Source organism: Antedon bifida, chromosome 8, assembly GCF_963402885.1.
Source record: "Antedon bifida chromosome 8, ecAntBifi1.1, whole genome shotgun sequence".
Classification (NCBI taxonomy): Eukaryota; Metazoa; Echinodermata; class Crinoidea; order Comatulida; family Antedonidae; genus Antedon; species Antedon bifida.
In genome coordinates, this window is record NC_136233.1 from 14,420,268 (window position 1) to 14,438,550 (window position 18,283).

The following is an 18,283-nucleotide window of genomic DNA, read 5'->3' on the forward strand; positions in this document are numbered from 1 at the left end:
TACATATATATCTGATTTAATTTGCTACTAAATGAATAATATTTGATAAAGAAATACAGTATTGAATTGTGTGCCGGCAGCTCATGTACAGGTATGTTGCAACTTTCCTTAGAGGATAGCTCCGGGTTTAAAGATGTATTGGCCCCCAAAAACATGAAAAATGAAGATTAATTGAATATGTTATTTTGTAGTTTTAATAAAGTGAATCACTTCCGTTTTCAACCAAAAATCCATTGGCTGGCAGCCAATTTCACCATTTTTTGCTTTAAATTTCAGTTTATTTCAGGTAACTAATTTTTTTTGTATCAAATTTTGGTTGAAGTCAATAACTATTATGTGACATTAAAATGGCATATTAAAAAAAAAATGTTAAAAAGTTATTTTTCAGGGGGACAATATATCTTTAAAGTTCCTATTGTTTATCAAGAAGTATAAACCTTTGCAACAACATTGATAGTAACCCCAATTATTTGTAGACAAAAAAGTAGTGCTGCAAAACTTGTTCATAATGTTATAACATAAGTTGAATTTTACGAATTTTCAAGGAGTTACAATGCCACCGGGTATTATTTCTAATAAAAAATTGTTCTGTTTCTTTTATTACACTGAAAAATGATTACAGTAGCGTGTCTAAATTACACCTGGCCGAGCCCTCTCCATGGTAACCCTTTACTCATCTCAAAAAATGTACTAGATGCGCATCTGGTTTGAATAGTTTAATAAGTAAAAGACTAAGATAGTTTGTTTTGTTTTACTTAGATTATGAAACAGATACACCTTGTCCTGGTGGTTTTTTTGGGGAACAATGTCACAAGAAATGTCATTGTCATAATCAAGCAAACTGTCACAAGTTCAATGGTACATGTGAAAATGGATGTGAGACGGGCTGGGCAGGAGAAGGCTGTCAAACAGGTTTGTAAATGCCATTATACATGCCTAGATGGATTTATATAAGCAGTAAATAAATGGTCAAATAATTTAGTTAATTTTCTTTATAAAAATCAATCGTCCCTGGTATACCCAGTACATGTATATATCATACAATCTATAACAAAGTTTTTGTAAAAAGAAAATCAATTACTAGCTTGCTTTAGTACCGTATTAATATCAAAGTTGTGTAAAACATATGTATTAGTAGATTCTTTGATTGGATGATTGTGGTTCACATGATATAAAATATATGTACTGTAGCACTCTCAAGAGTGCAGTATTGTTATATACAATCGAGTACTGCAATTTCGTTTTGTGTGTTCATTTTTGTAAGTAAGCAAACACACACACAACATGAATGATTTGTACCATTCCACTCATAAACATTAATTATTTCTATACTCCTTTGCCTTCAATTTGAACTCCATTTGTATCTTTTTATTTTTGTGTTAGCTTTGCCAGCATTATACGACACACCATGGGTTAGTCTTCGTACACCTAACAGCGTTATCATTACTTGGAGGAATTGGACATCTGGACATGACTATGGCCTTGAACCGATTGTCAACTACAGAATCTACATATACGATCAATGGCGTCCACCACAAGATGCAACACCTGCGTTGGTCGGGGTCACAAAAAAAACTACATGGGAGGTAACTGGACTACAAGAATCAAGAGAATACTCAATTGTAATTGAAGTTACTAAACGAGTTGATGGTTTTCTTGTTGCTGGGAAACCAAGTCCTAGGCTATGGATTCCAATATATAGTAGGTTTATTTTAAATTTGTAATTGCAATATTAGAGAATAGGTCTCGACCTCAGCCAAAACGGCATTTACAGTACTCTATATGAAAGGCGTGAATGTATAAGCATGGTAACTTATCAATATGTCAACCAGTGGTAAAAACAAACCAAAAATAATTTGCATTGCCTCATGAAATGACTATATATGACAATTCTTAGGGCCCATCAGCCTACTTCGTATAATTAATCTCTGATAACAAGGTCGTTCAAAAGTCTGTTGCCTAGGCCCTACAGTAGGAATTCATCCTCTCCTATGTACATACTAGCTTGTTGCACAGGCTGTCACATACTTATTGTTTCATCCTTCATCAATTCCGTTGTTCATATACAGTATGTTCGTTAAAGTTCAAATTCAACGTGAGGTAAAATAATTAAGATCGAGTAGGCCTAGCCATTGGCAGGGATTTGATGGTCAATGGTCAATGGTGATTCGATTATTATTGCATGGTTCAGCGGTACATATTCTGTACATCCGAACGGTTATGCCTCAGCCCTCGGGCCTAGGATGAAAATAAGCGCTTATTTGTTGCTACGTCCGAACAAGAGTGCAATTATAGTGGCAAGTGTCTATGCAGACTGCACACTGTGATGCTTTGTAAACGAAAACATAGAAAAAATACACTTTCCATACCTTTTCAGCCATTCCATTTCATTCATTCCACGTCATACACTTTTAGTAGGTCCTGGTGTTTGAAGTACTTTATACAATAAAATTAAAATGAACATTTTTGGAATTGGAATTTAATTAATTTTGTTTCTTACCTAGGTCAATGCTTACCTGACTGGATGAGTTTTGAGAATCAGTGTTTTCACATTAATGATGAATGGATGTCTTGGAAGGAGGCAGATGAATACTGTAAGGCAAAACAATCACATTTAGCTCATATCACATCCGTCGACATTAAAAACTTTGTACTGCTCATGCTAGGAGCCCAGAAAATGGAAAAGCCCAATTGGTTATTTGTTGGTATGAAAAAAGACGAGGATGCTTTTGTCTGGAAAGGACATATTCCGTATGAGAATGTAGCTGTAAATTTTTCACATGCTCCAGGTTAATACATTTATTTGATATTTGTATTGTCTCACTACTGTAATAATGATTAAGCTATTGGGAAACTTTCGTTTTTGTGACAATCTAGGGGGCTTATGATGACATAAAATGCATGTACTATTTGCATAAGTTAAGTTTGGTCATCAGACCCAATTTGCTCGATTCTACTATAGGTCCAGATGACAAATCAGCAGTTGCTGTTGAAAAGACTTGATGATTATGATTGTATAGCAAAATTATGTATTGAAATGGAAATAAAGGTGATTGAATCTCAGAAAAGACAAGAAAAAAAAATCAAAACCCTGAAATTTTCTGGACGACAACATGTGTCCTAGGTTGTTTCAAGTCAAAAGCTTTTATTAGTAAATAATAATCAACAAACCTTTAGATATTTAAAGTTATTTATTGTCAGCTATTCTTTCTGGAAACATTAGTATTTTGATTATCGTTGTGGTAATCCTGAATTAATTGTGTTTTTAATTCGTCTGCAGATTGGCATTATGATCAGACAATTAATGTACATAATGTTGATTGTGTTCTGGTGAATGTTGAGGATGATTTTTCACTACAAAACATTTCATGTACAGATGACCAAACAGGCATTCCAGTTTGTCAAGGCAATTATGGTAGTATTATTTATGTTATTATTTATCTATACTGAGTGATCTTTTCAGTCAAACACTGGTCTCCCAAAGGATCCAGTTATAATCAGTCGCTGTGAATGTACTAGTGGTACACCAGGGTAACCCCTACTCATCTCGAAAGATGCACTGGGTTCTTTAAAGTGTACATGAGCTATACATACATACATACATATGGGATCCTCCTCTTCTACGTCGTAGAACTGGAGTCGAAAACCTATTCAGCACCAAATAGCCTACTAAGGTGTTCGTTAAGAATTTTCTTCGATTGTGTAATGGCTTTGGCTTGCCTAATTTCCATACTTAAAATACGAGAGATTTTATGTGTACACTGGTTTGTAGTCCTTATCCAAGAAGACTCGTTTTACTATCAGAACCATGGAGCAAGTGAGCGGTGAACTCTTGCCGATATTATGGCTACGTAATTACGGTTCTACTGTCTTAACCGCCCGGCCACTCACTCCTATCAGTTTGGTTATTATTAATTAATTAAAAATTCTTATTTATACCTATCCAACAGCAAGTTATTCACCAATTACAGGATGGTTTAAACTACACTATGCATAAACCAAGTCTCATTTCAAAGAGTTGTTTTTCCTTTAATTACTCATGATTATCATTAAAGATATAATTATTGCCCCCTGAAAAATTATTATTTTTTTATTTTGCCATTTTAATGTTGTGTTACCTGAAAAAACTGTAATTAAAAGCAAAAATTTGTCAAATTGTCTGTCAGACAAATTGTTTTTGGTTTAATTTGATCTTTTTATAAAGTGAAATCATTATTTTGTTATGGTGAACCAGTGAATAAATTTGTAAAGACTGCAAAATGGAATATTCTTAGGCTTATTTTATTAATCTTTATTTTTTTTCATGTTTTTGGGGAAAATACATTTAACTTTTAAGAATTTAAGCCAGGATGGATCTCTCACAACTCATCACTGTACTATTTTGGAGTTGACGAAATATCTTGGAATGAGGCAGATTCACGATGTTCTCAATATGGTGGAAATCTTGTTGTAATCAGCTCCAGGGAGGAGAATGAATTTGTAAGCAAACACTTTCAACAGCCTGAATTTGAAGTTAGATGGACCTCTATTGGATATCACCATAAGAACATTGAAAACGTCTTTGAATGGGTTGGCACCAATGAATGGAGTACTTATAAACGTAAGTAAAAATTGAAAAACTTTATGAAGTACATGTTTAGTTGCTGTTTAGTTTGCCATGGAAAATTAAGGAGGATCGTCATGTATCCTATCCTAGTGATACCATGATTTAGATAGTTGTTGTAGATATTAGACTGTAATTATATAGTGTAATTATTGCTGATGCTACCGTTTATTTATAGACCCATGGACTCCATGGTTTGATACAGACAATCCCAGTAATAGTGGAGATTGGGAACTTGTTTACAAACTGTACAATGTAAGTAATGATTAACAGTATGTGCATGTTTTATTTTCAATTACTTTATCATATGTTGCCAATACTTTTTTAGAAATGAATTATATTCATACCTTACAGAAAATGATATGCCATTTGACTTTTACAAAATAAAAAACAAGTTCTGAAAATGTACATTTATACAAAATAAAAATATATAATATAATGTGTATAATGTTAAATCCCTCTTTTAGATGAACCCTGGTCAAATGTGTAAGCATCCAACATACATTGAATGTAAAACTGTTGATGGTCAACCTTACACTACTACTGGAGAAACCATCACTTGCACCACTACATTTGGTCTTGGTTGTAGTAATACAAAGCAAAATGACAACATATTATGTAGTGACTATAAAGTTCGCTTCGTATGTCCAGGTTAGTGTTTAAAGACACTTTCCAGTAATTTTGGACGTTTTGTAAAAAGAATAATAATAATAATCAAAGCATTTATAAGGCGCCATATATCCAATCAATGATTGCTCATAGATGCAGTACATACTTGTAAAAAACCAGTATAAGAATTAAAACAACTTTTAGTTAAAATAACATACATGTCTACGACAATTAAAACTAGTGACACTACATAATTAGTAGAATTACTTAAATATCCTATCGTAGAGACCTATTTTGGCTGGTAAACAACGGTAACATGTACTAGCTATAGGCCTAGCCCGGCATCATTCTGTTGCTGAATTAATTGTCTTTGAGAACAGAACAAAATAGAGAGTTAAGGCCTTCACCCTTTGTGATCTTTCAGATTTGTTTCCTAGTGATGGCTATAGACAACGTTGTACTAGGCTATCCGTTACCGATGGACATTGGACTGATGTTTCATGTACTGAAACTCAATCTGCTTTCTGCTGCGAAATACGTAAGAAGAAACTTTATTTTAATTTGTTTTGTTATGATATAGGTCAGTTATTTATGATCATAGCTCAAAAAGGGGCACATTTTAATTTAACATAATACAGTTTTGTATTTCGAGAGATTTGAAATGTGGAACAGACTACACCGTAGCATTAGTACATGCATTATTTTAAAACCTAATTTGAGTCTATACTTGTAATTTGTAATTCAACATTATTTTCATGCTGATTCTTGAATTTATTTTATTTATAAATTTCTGTTTTTGGAGGGTAAAAATTGAACTGATCCACTGACCAATGGCAAGAAAATTCAATGCAGCTCAGGGTTTCTCACATTTAGTAACCTCGATCATGACATGCCTGCTGTTGGCCCATCCTTCGTCACGGCGAGTGATAACGGAAAAAATTAATATTTGTGTTGATATATGTGATGATATAATATGAATACTCGCATAATTTTCTATACTTTTTAAATATACCAATTAATTTGAATGCATTTTCCTCTCAATTGTGAGAACAATGATGCATATACCTCTGCTAATTGCGTGACAAAAATGCGGTTATGCATGTGTTTCATTAAAAATAACTTTGAAATGTGGGACCGTCCCGCACAATGCTGTTTGTATTGTTTGAGAGTCCCTAATGATCAGCTGATGCTGGATGGACCACCCTCATAAAATATTGTTGAAATAAAAAAATAAATAAAAAATAAATGCGAGACGGTTGGTAACTATGACATTGTTATGTTCTGGGTTTTTAGATCAATTGTCAAGAATTGTGGTGAATTATTTTTTTTTGTTCAAATAGGCGGTGCTATACTACAAAAAATCCTTCTGAAAGAACCAAATCTCTGTCTAAACTATTTAAATTTTATGTGACAAAATAATGTGATGTGCCCATATATGGACACAATGAGGTCGCTACCATATTTGGGCACATCTTTTTTTGTCAAACTAGTTTGATAGAGTAAGAAGCAATAGTGTTGTGTGATTATACTTTACAATTGCCTTAACAATATATTTACCAAAGTTTTAATTTAGCTTATTCCCAGTCATACAGTAATCACAGTATGTTATTCATTTTAAAACCCTGCTTTGCTGTTTCCTTCTGTACTTCATTTTTAATAATTTCTTACAGATTACAATGAAGACAATATTTTACATGATGAACACAATGGTAAAAATTCTTTTTAAAAATGTTTAGACCACTTTGGGTGTAATATTTTTGTTATGATCAAGCAACAAGGTATCCAATATTGTATAGTATCAACAAGCTGAGCTCCTTCCTATAATAAATAAAAGTGCTTGTTGGTTCAATAAACACAGTAAGTAGTAATGAATGAATGTTTTTAAATAGTTTAAATACTTTTTTTAGAGATTCCAACCGCAAGTCCAACAATCACCGAAGACGGTCTAAATTGGTACAATGAAGATATTACAAACGGCCCTGCAGTTACTTACCGAATTGTGGTTTCTTTGTTTGAGTCAGACAATTATGCTGTCATTGGACAGACAACTGACAGTAATTTTAACATTTCTCAATGGCATCCTGAATTGCATCCCAGGTTTTCAGTACTAGTGGGAAAATGGATTGCGAAATACAAACTCGTGTATGGAAATCTAAGCCAATGGGCTTTTAATGAAGCTTGTAAGTTGTTTTGATTGTAAAGCTATGTATGATTCTTCCATGTTTCAATACCCTTCAGTTAAACTTTTTTATTGACGCCTTTTTTCAGAAGCACATAACTAAGGTTTTTCGTAATACCTGCGCACACCCAGATCGATTTTTTTACAAAGTGGGTGGAACTTGCATGTTGGGAAATAGCAACAAAGTTTACATGCTTGTGCAAAAGCTTTCTAATATGATGATAAAATTGTACTTAATTTATCTAAATCTATTCATTATTTTTTTCATATAGCTTGGAGCCCTATAGGTAAGTATAATTAATACTATATACCATAGTATAATTATAAAAACAATCAATCAATAAAAACTTACGAAATCCTGTTGATTATCACAAAAAATGTGTCATTCCGAGAGAAGAGCCTGAAAGTTATATTTTATTATTTATTATGAAATTTTAAAGGGCTTTGGGGGACATTATGAGCCCTGCAAAATCAATATTTTAAATCTATACCAACAATTAAAGGAATTTTTTTGAAAATGAATTTTTTATATTTTTTTTACACAGGTCAATGCTCTCCTGATTGGTTTAGCTTTGAGAATCAATGTTTTCACATGTTTACAAAGGATGCACTTACTTGGGACAGAGCGAGTGACCATTGCAAGGGTCAACATTCACATTTAGTCCACATTACTTCTGTCAATATCAAGCTATTTGTATTGAACATGCTTAAAAATAATAGTATTTTTAATCAATGGAATGGAATGCTGTTAATTGGAATGCACAAGAAAAGAAATAATGTTTATTTCTGGAATGGATACAATTATCATGTTCCTTTTATATATGCTCCAGGTATTTGCTTTTATATATATTTTAATTCTTAAAAGTTGTTTATTTATTTATTTATTTATTACCATCTTTACTGAGGGTAGCCTATCCAGTTCCAAATAGAACTGATCATTCAGGGCCCTCGATAAAACATACATACAGTACAACACATAAAACATCTTGTTCATCTATGATTATTGCGATCATAGAATAAGACACTCATTCTTTCAGACATACACAAAGTAAACAATTTTATTTGATTCGCCATGTGCCTTACGAAAATTATGTCATTGTATCTGATATAAGCTTTTTTTTGTATAATCTTGTAGGGTTGCAAAATGCTTTTAAACATGACTGTGTTTATTATAAAGATGATACATTGAACACTTTGAATTGTGATCATGCTAATGGTATTAGAGTAGGAATTTGCCACAAATGTGAGTTTCCATTCCATTCCTTTACATAATACAATTTGATAATTTAATAATACTTTTTTGCTATTAAGAGCCATTGTCTGTAAAAATCAAAGATTTGGTGGCAGATGTAAAAAAATGGATTTCTCTCAAATTTTTACCATGAATAGACATTTCAATAAAAAGCATATCTACAACATTCATTTTAATTTTTAACCTCCGTTGCCATGACAACGGTCAATTATTCAAATTTTGATGTTTTTGCCATTTTTCACAGATTTTCTATAGTAAAAAAGTACAAACTTGTATACTCATTTTAACCAAAAATACTTACAGTATACAGTTTTTTGTTTATAGCAGTGTAAACAACATGTATTGAGTTTCATTTAATGTAGAAAAAAAAAATTTACAAAATGGAGTTTGGTTGATACCATTATTTTAAAAAGGGGTGTTTTTAAAAAATATTTTTTTTATAAAAGTATACATCATAAACGTACCTATAACTTCCAAAGTGGTGTTTTTATATCAATGAGGTTTTGTAATTTGATAGTCAATAGGTTTGTCAACAATAATCACGAAAAAAACACTGGGGTAAATTACGTACATAGGTTTTGTGTTGCCAGGAAAATACGGAAAATACAAAAAAATACAAACAAAATATCAACAAACAAAACACATGAAACACAATTTAAATATGGCTAATCTAATAATAAAATAATATGTGGCTTGTCATAATGCTACTAGAGTCATACGAATAGTTTAGATAAAATAGGAGAATGTGTTGCCAGGTTTATTTCAATTAATTGCCAGAAAAACAGTATTTTGCATTGAAATATTTAGTTTATTTATTTAGAAAATAATGTTAAACTTTAAAATAATTGCGTCAAGGTTTTTATAAATTTTTACATCTATTTTGTGTAAAGAGATACAGAAAGACCTCCCAAAAAATTTAAAATCTGACCTTGTAAATTGGTCATTTGAGGTCAAAAGGGGTCAGAATGCAAACAGCACAGGTCCCCACTTTACTACAACTATTAATGTTTGATCAAAATTTACAAGATAGTTCATAACAATTCTCAACAATTTTCATTTTTTACCTCTATTGTTACCTTAGCAACCATTTCTATGTGTAACTAAGGAAAGTCATTTGAAAAAAATCGAAAAAAATGGCGTTTTTATGAATACAAAGAATTGATTGCATTTGTAATTTTTCTCAATTTTACTTCTACTGCATTCTAATAATCTTAAAGTGATGACAAACATGACCTTGTAAATTCATTCATTTTTAGGTCAAATGAGGTCAACATTTTACCATAGTAACTGTTTCTATGCGAAAATATTTTTAAAATATGGGTTTTTTTAAATTTACATTTTACATATTAAGGTCAAATGACATCAACATTTTACCTACAGTGTATTGTAGCAACTGTTTCTATACGTAACTAAGTACAATATTTTTAATATGGGGTTTCATGACTACAAAAAATTGATTACATAGCTACTACTTTCTCTCCAAATTTACCTATCTACTGAATCCCAGAAAATGTCTGATCTTGTGAAAGGGTCATTTGTTGGGTCAAATTATGTCAAAATGTATTATTTATGTTATCTTAGAACCTGTTTCTATGCGTAACTAAGGATAATTGTTTTTTAAAATACAGTTGAACCTCCCGTAAGTGGCCACCCTCAGGACCTGGAAAAATGGTCTGCCGATAAGGGGCCAAAATCACGTATTATGGCTATGCACGATATTCTTAACGAAACGAGCCTCTCAATTTTCCAGCTAATTGTATTATTATTTATAATCAGGTGGTTTAGTTTTTTTAGCATTTTCAGACAAATTTTATAAGCTTTTAACATATGAAAAATGGTCGGTCAAAATCTGTGTAGTTTTCTCATCTCTTCACAGTAATGTTTTTAAAACCACTTCGAAATAAAGCTAATATATAAAGAAATACAATAAACATGGACCTCTAATTCATAGGTCCATGCAATAAGTATCACATTTTTCGGGTGGCCGCTTTACGGGAGGTCATTTATCATACAAAAAGTTTGAATCGGTCTATTGGTTGGGGTGATGGTAGCGGCAGTGTGGGTTGTACTTGAATGCATGAATTTGACACTCTATAGTGGATGATCGACCAAAGTGTTGCAGTTTATTTTTTTGTGGTTATTGTCGGGGTAAGGGGGGGGGGGGTGTAGTCGGAAGTGGTGTTGGATGGGCATGTGGATCTGTTTAGGTTAGCAAATAAAAGAAGTAAAAAAATGAAAGAGGAGCTTCAAAATAAGAGAGGAGTAATCTGTTGCAAAGAAAAAAAAAATTTACAACGATATGATAATTTATTCAAATTTCCAGAGGATAAACCCCTAAAATGACATTAAAACTGGGAATTACAGAATCTATAATTAAAAATATTGGTTTTTTTTCTCACAACACAACTAGAACTATATAAAACATTAAGAATTTTTCTGACCAATGAGTTTCAAATCAGATAATCGAAGAAAATAAAATGTTTTTACTAATATACCATGTTTTTTTTTTTATAAAAATGCCTATGTTTCTCGCAACACTGCTTGTAGATTTTTAAGATACCCCAGTATTTTATTTTAGAAATCACTTATTAAACATTAGAACTACCTATTTGTAATAAATCAGCTAAAAAAAAACACCACTTTGGGCGTTATGGTGAAGTAAAGTTTAGTTGCATTTAACAATTAAAAAAAAGTGAAAAACACCCCTTTTTAAATAAATGGTATCTCCCAAAGTGTGAAATCAAAAATATAAAAAAAATATGAGACAGGTACACAATGCATTTTTATTATGCATACACTAATTATTTTTTATAATTAAATGAGCAAAACAAAAATATCGTTCATCAAAGTAGTACCAATATCCATTTTAAAAAACCTTAAAAAATGACAAAATTTGTCAAAAACACAAATTTGGCCGTTGCCATGGAAATATATGTGTGAAATAAAAAATACTTCATATATGATTTCTTTCAACACATATATAGCCATGTGCAAAATTTGAAAGAAATCCATTTTTTTGAGTGTGCCACTATTTTTGATATTTCTTTGATTCTTATAGACAATGGCTCTTAAATAGCACTTAGTGCCCAAAGTCTCACATTATTACCCCAGTCATTTGATCAAACACGTAAGGAACACATTCAGCTCTAGAATGTTGCACCTACAGTAGTATTCAGCGCATGTGTGTTTTGACCATTCCAGACCTATTTGTACACCTGTGTGAAGACACTTAACTTGCCTCTACACTGTGTAGAGGCAAGTTAAGTGTCTTCTTTAAGACTCAAGCAATGCGACGAGCAATCACTCCAACGCCAACATGTCCATACAAGAGAAGAGTGAAATTGTAATATCACTCTTCCCTGCCCATACATCTTTGCAAAGATACTGTTGAGGCAGCGAACATGCTACCTTTGCACTTAATCTACATTAAAAGTACACTCAATCTTTTGAAAATCGTGTCAAACAATATAGTTATTATGTACATTCTAACTACCTCCATTTTGTTTTTGTTAGACTCAATCCCACCTGGATGGATTGCATATAACTCATCATACTATTACTTCTGTTCACGTAAATTTTCTTGGAATGGAGCAAAAAATTATTGTATTGAAAGGGGTGGGAACTTGATTGTGATAAGCTCACTAGAAGAAAATGAGTTTATAAGGGAAACATACCAGAAACTGGACGGAGTTCAAGAGTTTTTCATTGGCTATCACAGTAAAAATATCCATGGAGTATTTGAATGGGTTGGAACAAACGAATGGAGTGAATATGAAAGTGAGTCAAAATCTTCACCTCAACAAATATTTGTCTTCTGTGTCTCCATGCACTGCATCCTTACCTATAAGTAAGAAGTTTTCGATTTGCGATGCACAGACAATCTAACTAGGTTTGCTCAATGAATGTGTCACCGGTAGTTGTCAGGGCCTAGAAACCATCAAAACTTTGTTTAGGTGAGGAGTGAGGAAACACGTCCTTACCAACAAGAAATTAACACTAGACATGAAACTCGTCACTTTGACGAGTTAGTTATCCGCACCACGACAAACGCCACGTGCACGTCATACATTGGAATATTGCACACAGATAAAGTTTATGGCATTATGACAAGAACTGAAGAATATGATATGCTGTTAGTGCTGAATTCTGTCAATTTTGTGTCATATAGTATATATATGCAAACAGTATAAGCTGTATACATATTACATACAGTGTAGAATAGGTGAAATTACGGGACCCGCCATTTATTCCAATTTTTAACATGGCGACGGTATCAAAATGAAACACTTAGATAGCAATTTCAGAAGGAAATTATCTCAGGAACAACATATTAACGTGTAGAAGAAATTTGAATACGTAAAATATAGATGCGCACCCTTTTAAATGTGATGAACTATTACGCAAAATATGAAAATACAACTTTTTTTATTCAACTGGCCATATGATGACGTCACAACATCCGATTGGCAAAATGTTTACATGAATTCGTATCTACAATCCAATAGCTTCCAGAAAACGTTTTAATCGTGATTATCACATTTTATTCTTACGAGCTATTACAGATTAAAATTTACTGTAAAGATGAAATTAATGACCCACGTAATTAAAATTTTTAGGCATGATGACGTCATAAAAATTAAAATATTTTTATCTCATGCTAAAGAAAGTTGATTGACCTACACAATATATAAATGTAGGAGAAAAAGGAATACAGATAAGCATGATGCGCTCCATTGAATGTGATGAGCAATAACGAAAGAGACAAAAATCCTATATTTTACATTCGTGTGGCCATACGATGACGTCACAATGTTTTTTTAGCCTTATTGATGCATGATCCGATATCTACAACTCATCAACTTCTAGATTTTGTAATAAAAATAAACGGTTAACGGTTTACTTTAGAAACTATGACTGTTTAAAAAAAGACATAATTTTGACGATTTTTTAAGCTTTTTCATAAAAAACGCGCACAAATTGTCTAATTCAACGTGTTCGTATGGCGTTATTTAAACTGAAAAAGGTCTAAATTGTTTTCAAAATTACTAGGAAAGGCTTGAAAAATATAATTCAAGAGAAAAAAATATGTTTTTAACGCTACGTGCGCACCGCGCACGTAAAAAATTGCGCGCCAGTGGGAATTTTTGACATGCTCAAAATGACAAGAAACGCGTAAAAAGTTGATTAGAAATTAATTTTGCGCATTTTTAAATTTTAAATGCGCGTGCGCGCGTAACTTCTTGTGAAACATGCCATTTTTAATCCGTAGAAAGTTTGCCCCTGATATGACTTAAATTTTGTCAAAGTGTCAATACTAAATGACTTTTGGTTTTTAATCTATGATCAATCATTGAAATTCATAAAATTGCGCGTAAGTCACGTTGCGCAACTATGACGTCATTCAAAAATAGGAGGTGCACAACTTCACGTAAATGCCCATATGTTGTCAAAGTTATGAAATGTTATGTTTACACATTTTAGAGAAACACGACTCACAAAAAGGAAGGAAGGAAAGAAGAATAATACAGAAAAAAAATATTGATCTCATACAATAACAAGGAGTTATCCGCTTGGTATACCAAGCGGATAACTAATGACATAGTTTGGCCACCGATTGTTGCAAATCGAAATCTCGATAGTATCTTTTGTCTGATAAATGGCCAAACTCCCAATTTCCAAAGGGCTATTATTACAAACAATAATTAACCTAGTAATACTTAACCCAGTAATAATTAACCTAGTAATAATTAACCTAGTAATACTTAACCCAGTAATACTTAACCTAGTAATAATTAACCTAGTAATAATTAACCTATTAATAATTAACCTAGTAATACTTAACCCAGTAATAATTAATCATGTCAGTAGAAACAGAAATAAATCCTTTATTTATTTATTAACTTGTGCTTGTATTTTTAGAGTGCTAATAAAACATAAGTGCGTAAGATATGAGGAAAAGGAAGAAAGGGAAAATTTGTAGAAAACCATAACATGGAAAAAAATACTTTTGATCTTACAGATTTCTACGAAAGTTCAATGGATATTGCGGATTCCAATTGTGTTGTATTGTTTGTAGAAACCGGGAAATGGAATACTATCTCTTGCAATAATAGATATAAAAAATTTGTTTGTGAAATAAGTAAGTGTTAAGCTCTGTCTACACTATCAAACCTTATGTGACAAAAAATCAGATGTGACCATACATGGACATGATGTCAAATCACTACCATATTTGGGAATATCACTACCATATTTGGCACATCATTTTTTGTCAAACAAGTGTGATAGTGTAGACAGAGCTATGCATAAATAATTTATATAATATATAAATATTTTAAAAAATGAAGGGACAAAGCACTGTTAAAAAAAAATGTTTAAATACAACCGTAGGAACAATAGGCTATTTATACATTTAATATGGTTTTACACTGTATTCTGATTTCTTCACTGCAGAACCAGAGAGAGTGTCTGCCTTCCCTACATTCATTGACCATTTTCAAATTTTAAGGGTGTTTCTATAAAGCTCCGTCTACACTATCAAACTAGTTTGACAAAAAAAGTGTGATGTGCTCAAATCATGTCCATATATGGGCACATCACATTTTGTTGTCACATAAAGTTTGATAGGGTAGACAGAGCTTTGGCCAAAGTGGGAATGGCCAAAGGTTTTGGTAATAGTTTGCTCTTCAATCAAACTTATAATAAGACTTTAGGAAGCAGGTTCTTTATTTCTCTTTTATTATGTTCTTGAATAACAGAAGAATTATATTTTATAGCATTCACCACATTTGAGACAACTGATAATCGTAAGTATATTTGCATTTGAATATTTGCATTTTTACAGTCATTAAAATTGTTTCAATTTTTAAATTTCAATTACACATGTTTATTTATTAATTGATTTGTTACAGATAACTTTGATGTGCACACACTGACTTTTGAATCCATTGGCACTAATGTTGTCCTGAACTGGGAAGTTGACCAAAGCTATACGCGGTCCTACCGTGTCTCGATGCGACTAGAGAACAGTTCAAATACTGTAATGGCACAGACTGATCAAACTACTGTTGTCATTCCAAATCTTTTTCCTGAAGCTTCAAAAATGTTTTCGATTACTGTTGGAAAAAGGATTAGTTCCTATGAGGTTGTTTATGGAAGTCCGAGTTCAGAATTAGAACTGGCAGTTTCTGGTAAATTTCTTTTCAATTTTTGTTGGAGCTTGGTTCCCACTTAGATGCTCAAGGACATCGTAAGAAATTTGACCAATCACAAAGCAATGGATCAATTTCAATATTTGGATTATCCAAACTTGTGATTGATCTTGACTTGCTCTGTGCCTAATTACTGCATGCATCCAAGTGGAAACCAAGCTTTATAAAGATGAAAAATTGCACACAAGATTCTAAATATGTGAATGAAATGTGTATCTTTATTGTTAAGCTCTGTTACTTTATGTGGCAAAAAAAATGTGATCTACCCATGGACATGATGTCATACCACTACCATATCTGGGTATACAGTACCACTACCATATTTGGGCACGTCACACTTTTTTTGTCAAACTAGTTTGATAGTGTAAGCAGAGATTTATGCTAATTTTTATCTTTACATATAGATTCCATCGACCAGACCAATAAGGTTGATATTAGTATACTCTTTATACAGATCATTAATGAACTACCAATTTTTGGCTGTGAAAAATGTTACAGGATTCTGCATACTAGAGATTATCAACAATTGTTATCGCATACACTGTAATTGACTTCTAAAAACATTAATTTATTATTATTTAATTATTTTTTTGTTGTTTACAGAATGTAAAACAGGATATGTTTCTCTGTCAAATATAAGCTATTCCTGTTATAAGATCTATGAAGATGAACATCAAACAAACATGTGTGAAAATGACGGAGCTTATTTAGCCATGATAGAAACACAATCAGAATATGAACTAATTAAAGAACATTTTTCAGAACACTTTTGCTCAATAAATCAACCACTGCTTATTGGACTCCGCTACAATTCGCAATCGGATAGGTTTTTATGGCCAGATAATACTTCATTGTCCTATGATGCCTGGTCATCAACTCAGTTTGGCAAGTCAATGGAATGTACTGTTATGGATGTAAATTCTGATTTCAAATTTAAACATGTTTCTTGTGATGTACAACAAACAAACTCTTTTCTTTGTGAACATTTTGGTAAGTGAATACAAATTATTTTAGTTTCTATTTCTTACAGTTATGTTGGTTAGTAATGCGTTTATCACTAATTTCTATGTGTAATTTCTAGAGGAGCATTGTTTATGTTGAAGCAATATGTGAACATGTACATGACCTAAACATGTATACACCAATCACAATCCTACTATGATTATAATTATTACCTTTTAGGAGGTTATATTTTCACCCCTGTATGTTTGTGTGTGTGTGTGTGTGTGTGTGTGTGTGTGTGTGTCTGTCTGTGAACAGCCTGGAGGCCACAGTTTTTATCCGATTCTCACCAAATTTGGCCACAATGATCTATGCCCCAAAAGCTCGGACGAGTTCGCATTTAAGGGGAAAAGGTCATAGGTCAAGGTCACAACTAACAAAAACTATTTTACTGCCTAGAGACCACAGTTTTTATTTATCCGATTCTCACCAAACTTAGCCACAATGATCAATGACTCATCATATAATTGTGGTTACATTTTGAAGGGTCAGGGTTAAAGATCAAAGTCCACAAAAAAAAAAAAAAAAAAAAAAAGAATAAAAAAAAACCTCAGCGAGACTTGAACCAGGGATCTCAACTGTGAGAGGCTGGATACATAACCATTACACCAAACTCTCATCCACTACTTTGTAGTGTGCAGTTAGCCTTACATTTAGAACTAATAAAAAAATGTATAAAAAAAAAACATTTTCGGGGGGAATTTTATGTAGGGGACTTTTACAGTAGGCGGAGGTTTGTACTCTCGGAGTACCCTCTAGTTAATTAATAATTTTATTGTTTGAAGGTTTACATGGCGAAATAAAATGTTGATATAAAGTTTGCGGTACACCACATATTTTAGTTCTGAAAAGTTCTTTTCAGAATTAATATACGTGGTGTACCGCAAACTTTTCAGAATTAATATACGTGGTGTACCACAAACTTTATATCAACAATAATTTTATTTATATATTTTTTTTAATTTGTTTTTTCGTCATTCATTTGGGAAAAGAATTCTGAAATTGTTTCTCTCTGTATTATTATTATCATTTAAAAATATTTATATTTATATACAAATATTTTACTTGTTAATTTCAGGAATTAAATCGAATGGTAAGTATTCATATTTAGTATTTAATTTATGATAGTGTATGTGTATATGTATGCATAATATTTTTTATATTTTTTAATGAACACTTTAAATTCCTGTTTATTGGTTCATAAAAAAATAAAATCATATGACTTTATGTGAAAATGATGAATTTTCCATCCATGAAAAATCAGTAAATTTATATTATACAAAAAGGATTCACGTACAGTGTTATTTTAGATAATGACCCTTAAATCATAGCAGTCATCCCTTCGGTCAGCACTTTAACTGTAATACATTATGATATATAGAAGTATTATAGTCATATTAAATGTTCTCTCTCATAGTCAAATAAAT

At 32.0% G+C, this 18,283-nt stretch overlaps 1 protein-coding gene across 1 annotated transcript; it reads left to right on the top strand.

The window, feature by feature from the left end:
* Nucleotides 1–553: 553 nt before the first annotated feature.
* LOC144850992 (macrophage mannose receptor 1-like) lies at nt 554–16,852 on the top strand. Its single transcript, XM_078708516.1, has 19 exons — nt 554–563; nt 760–912; nt 1,384–1,701; nt 2,505–2,789; nt 3,281–3,415; nt 4,337–4,600; nt 4,782–4,858; nt 5,071–5,254; nt 5,637–5,750; nt 6,883–6,921; nt 7,120–7,392; nt 7,664–7,678; nt 7,937–8,221; nt 8,527–8,634; nt 12,157–12,420; nt 14,663–14,782; nt 15,420–15,449; nt 15,555–15,833; nt 16,458–16,852. Exons 1-19 carry the CDS (start codon nt 554–556, stop codon nt 16,850–16,852), a joined length of 3,348 nt encoding a protein of 1,115 aa, XP_078564642.1.
* The last annotated feature ends 1,431 nt before the right edge of the window (nt 16,853–18,283 follow it).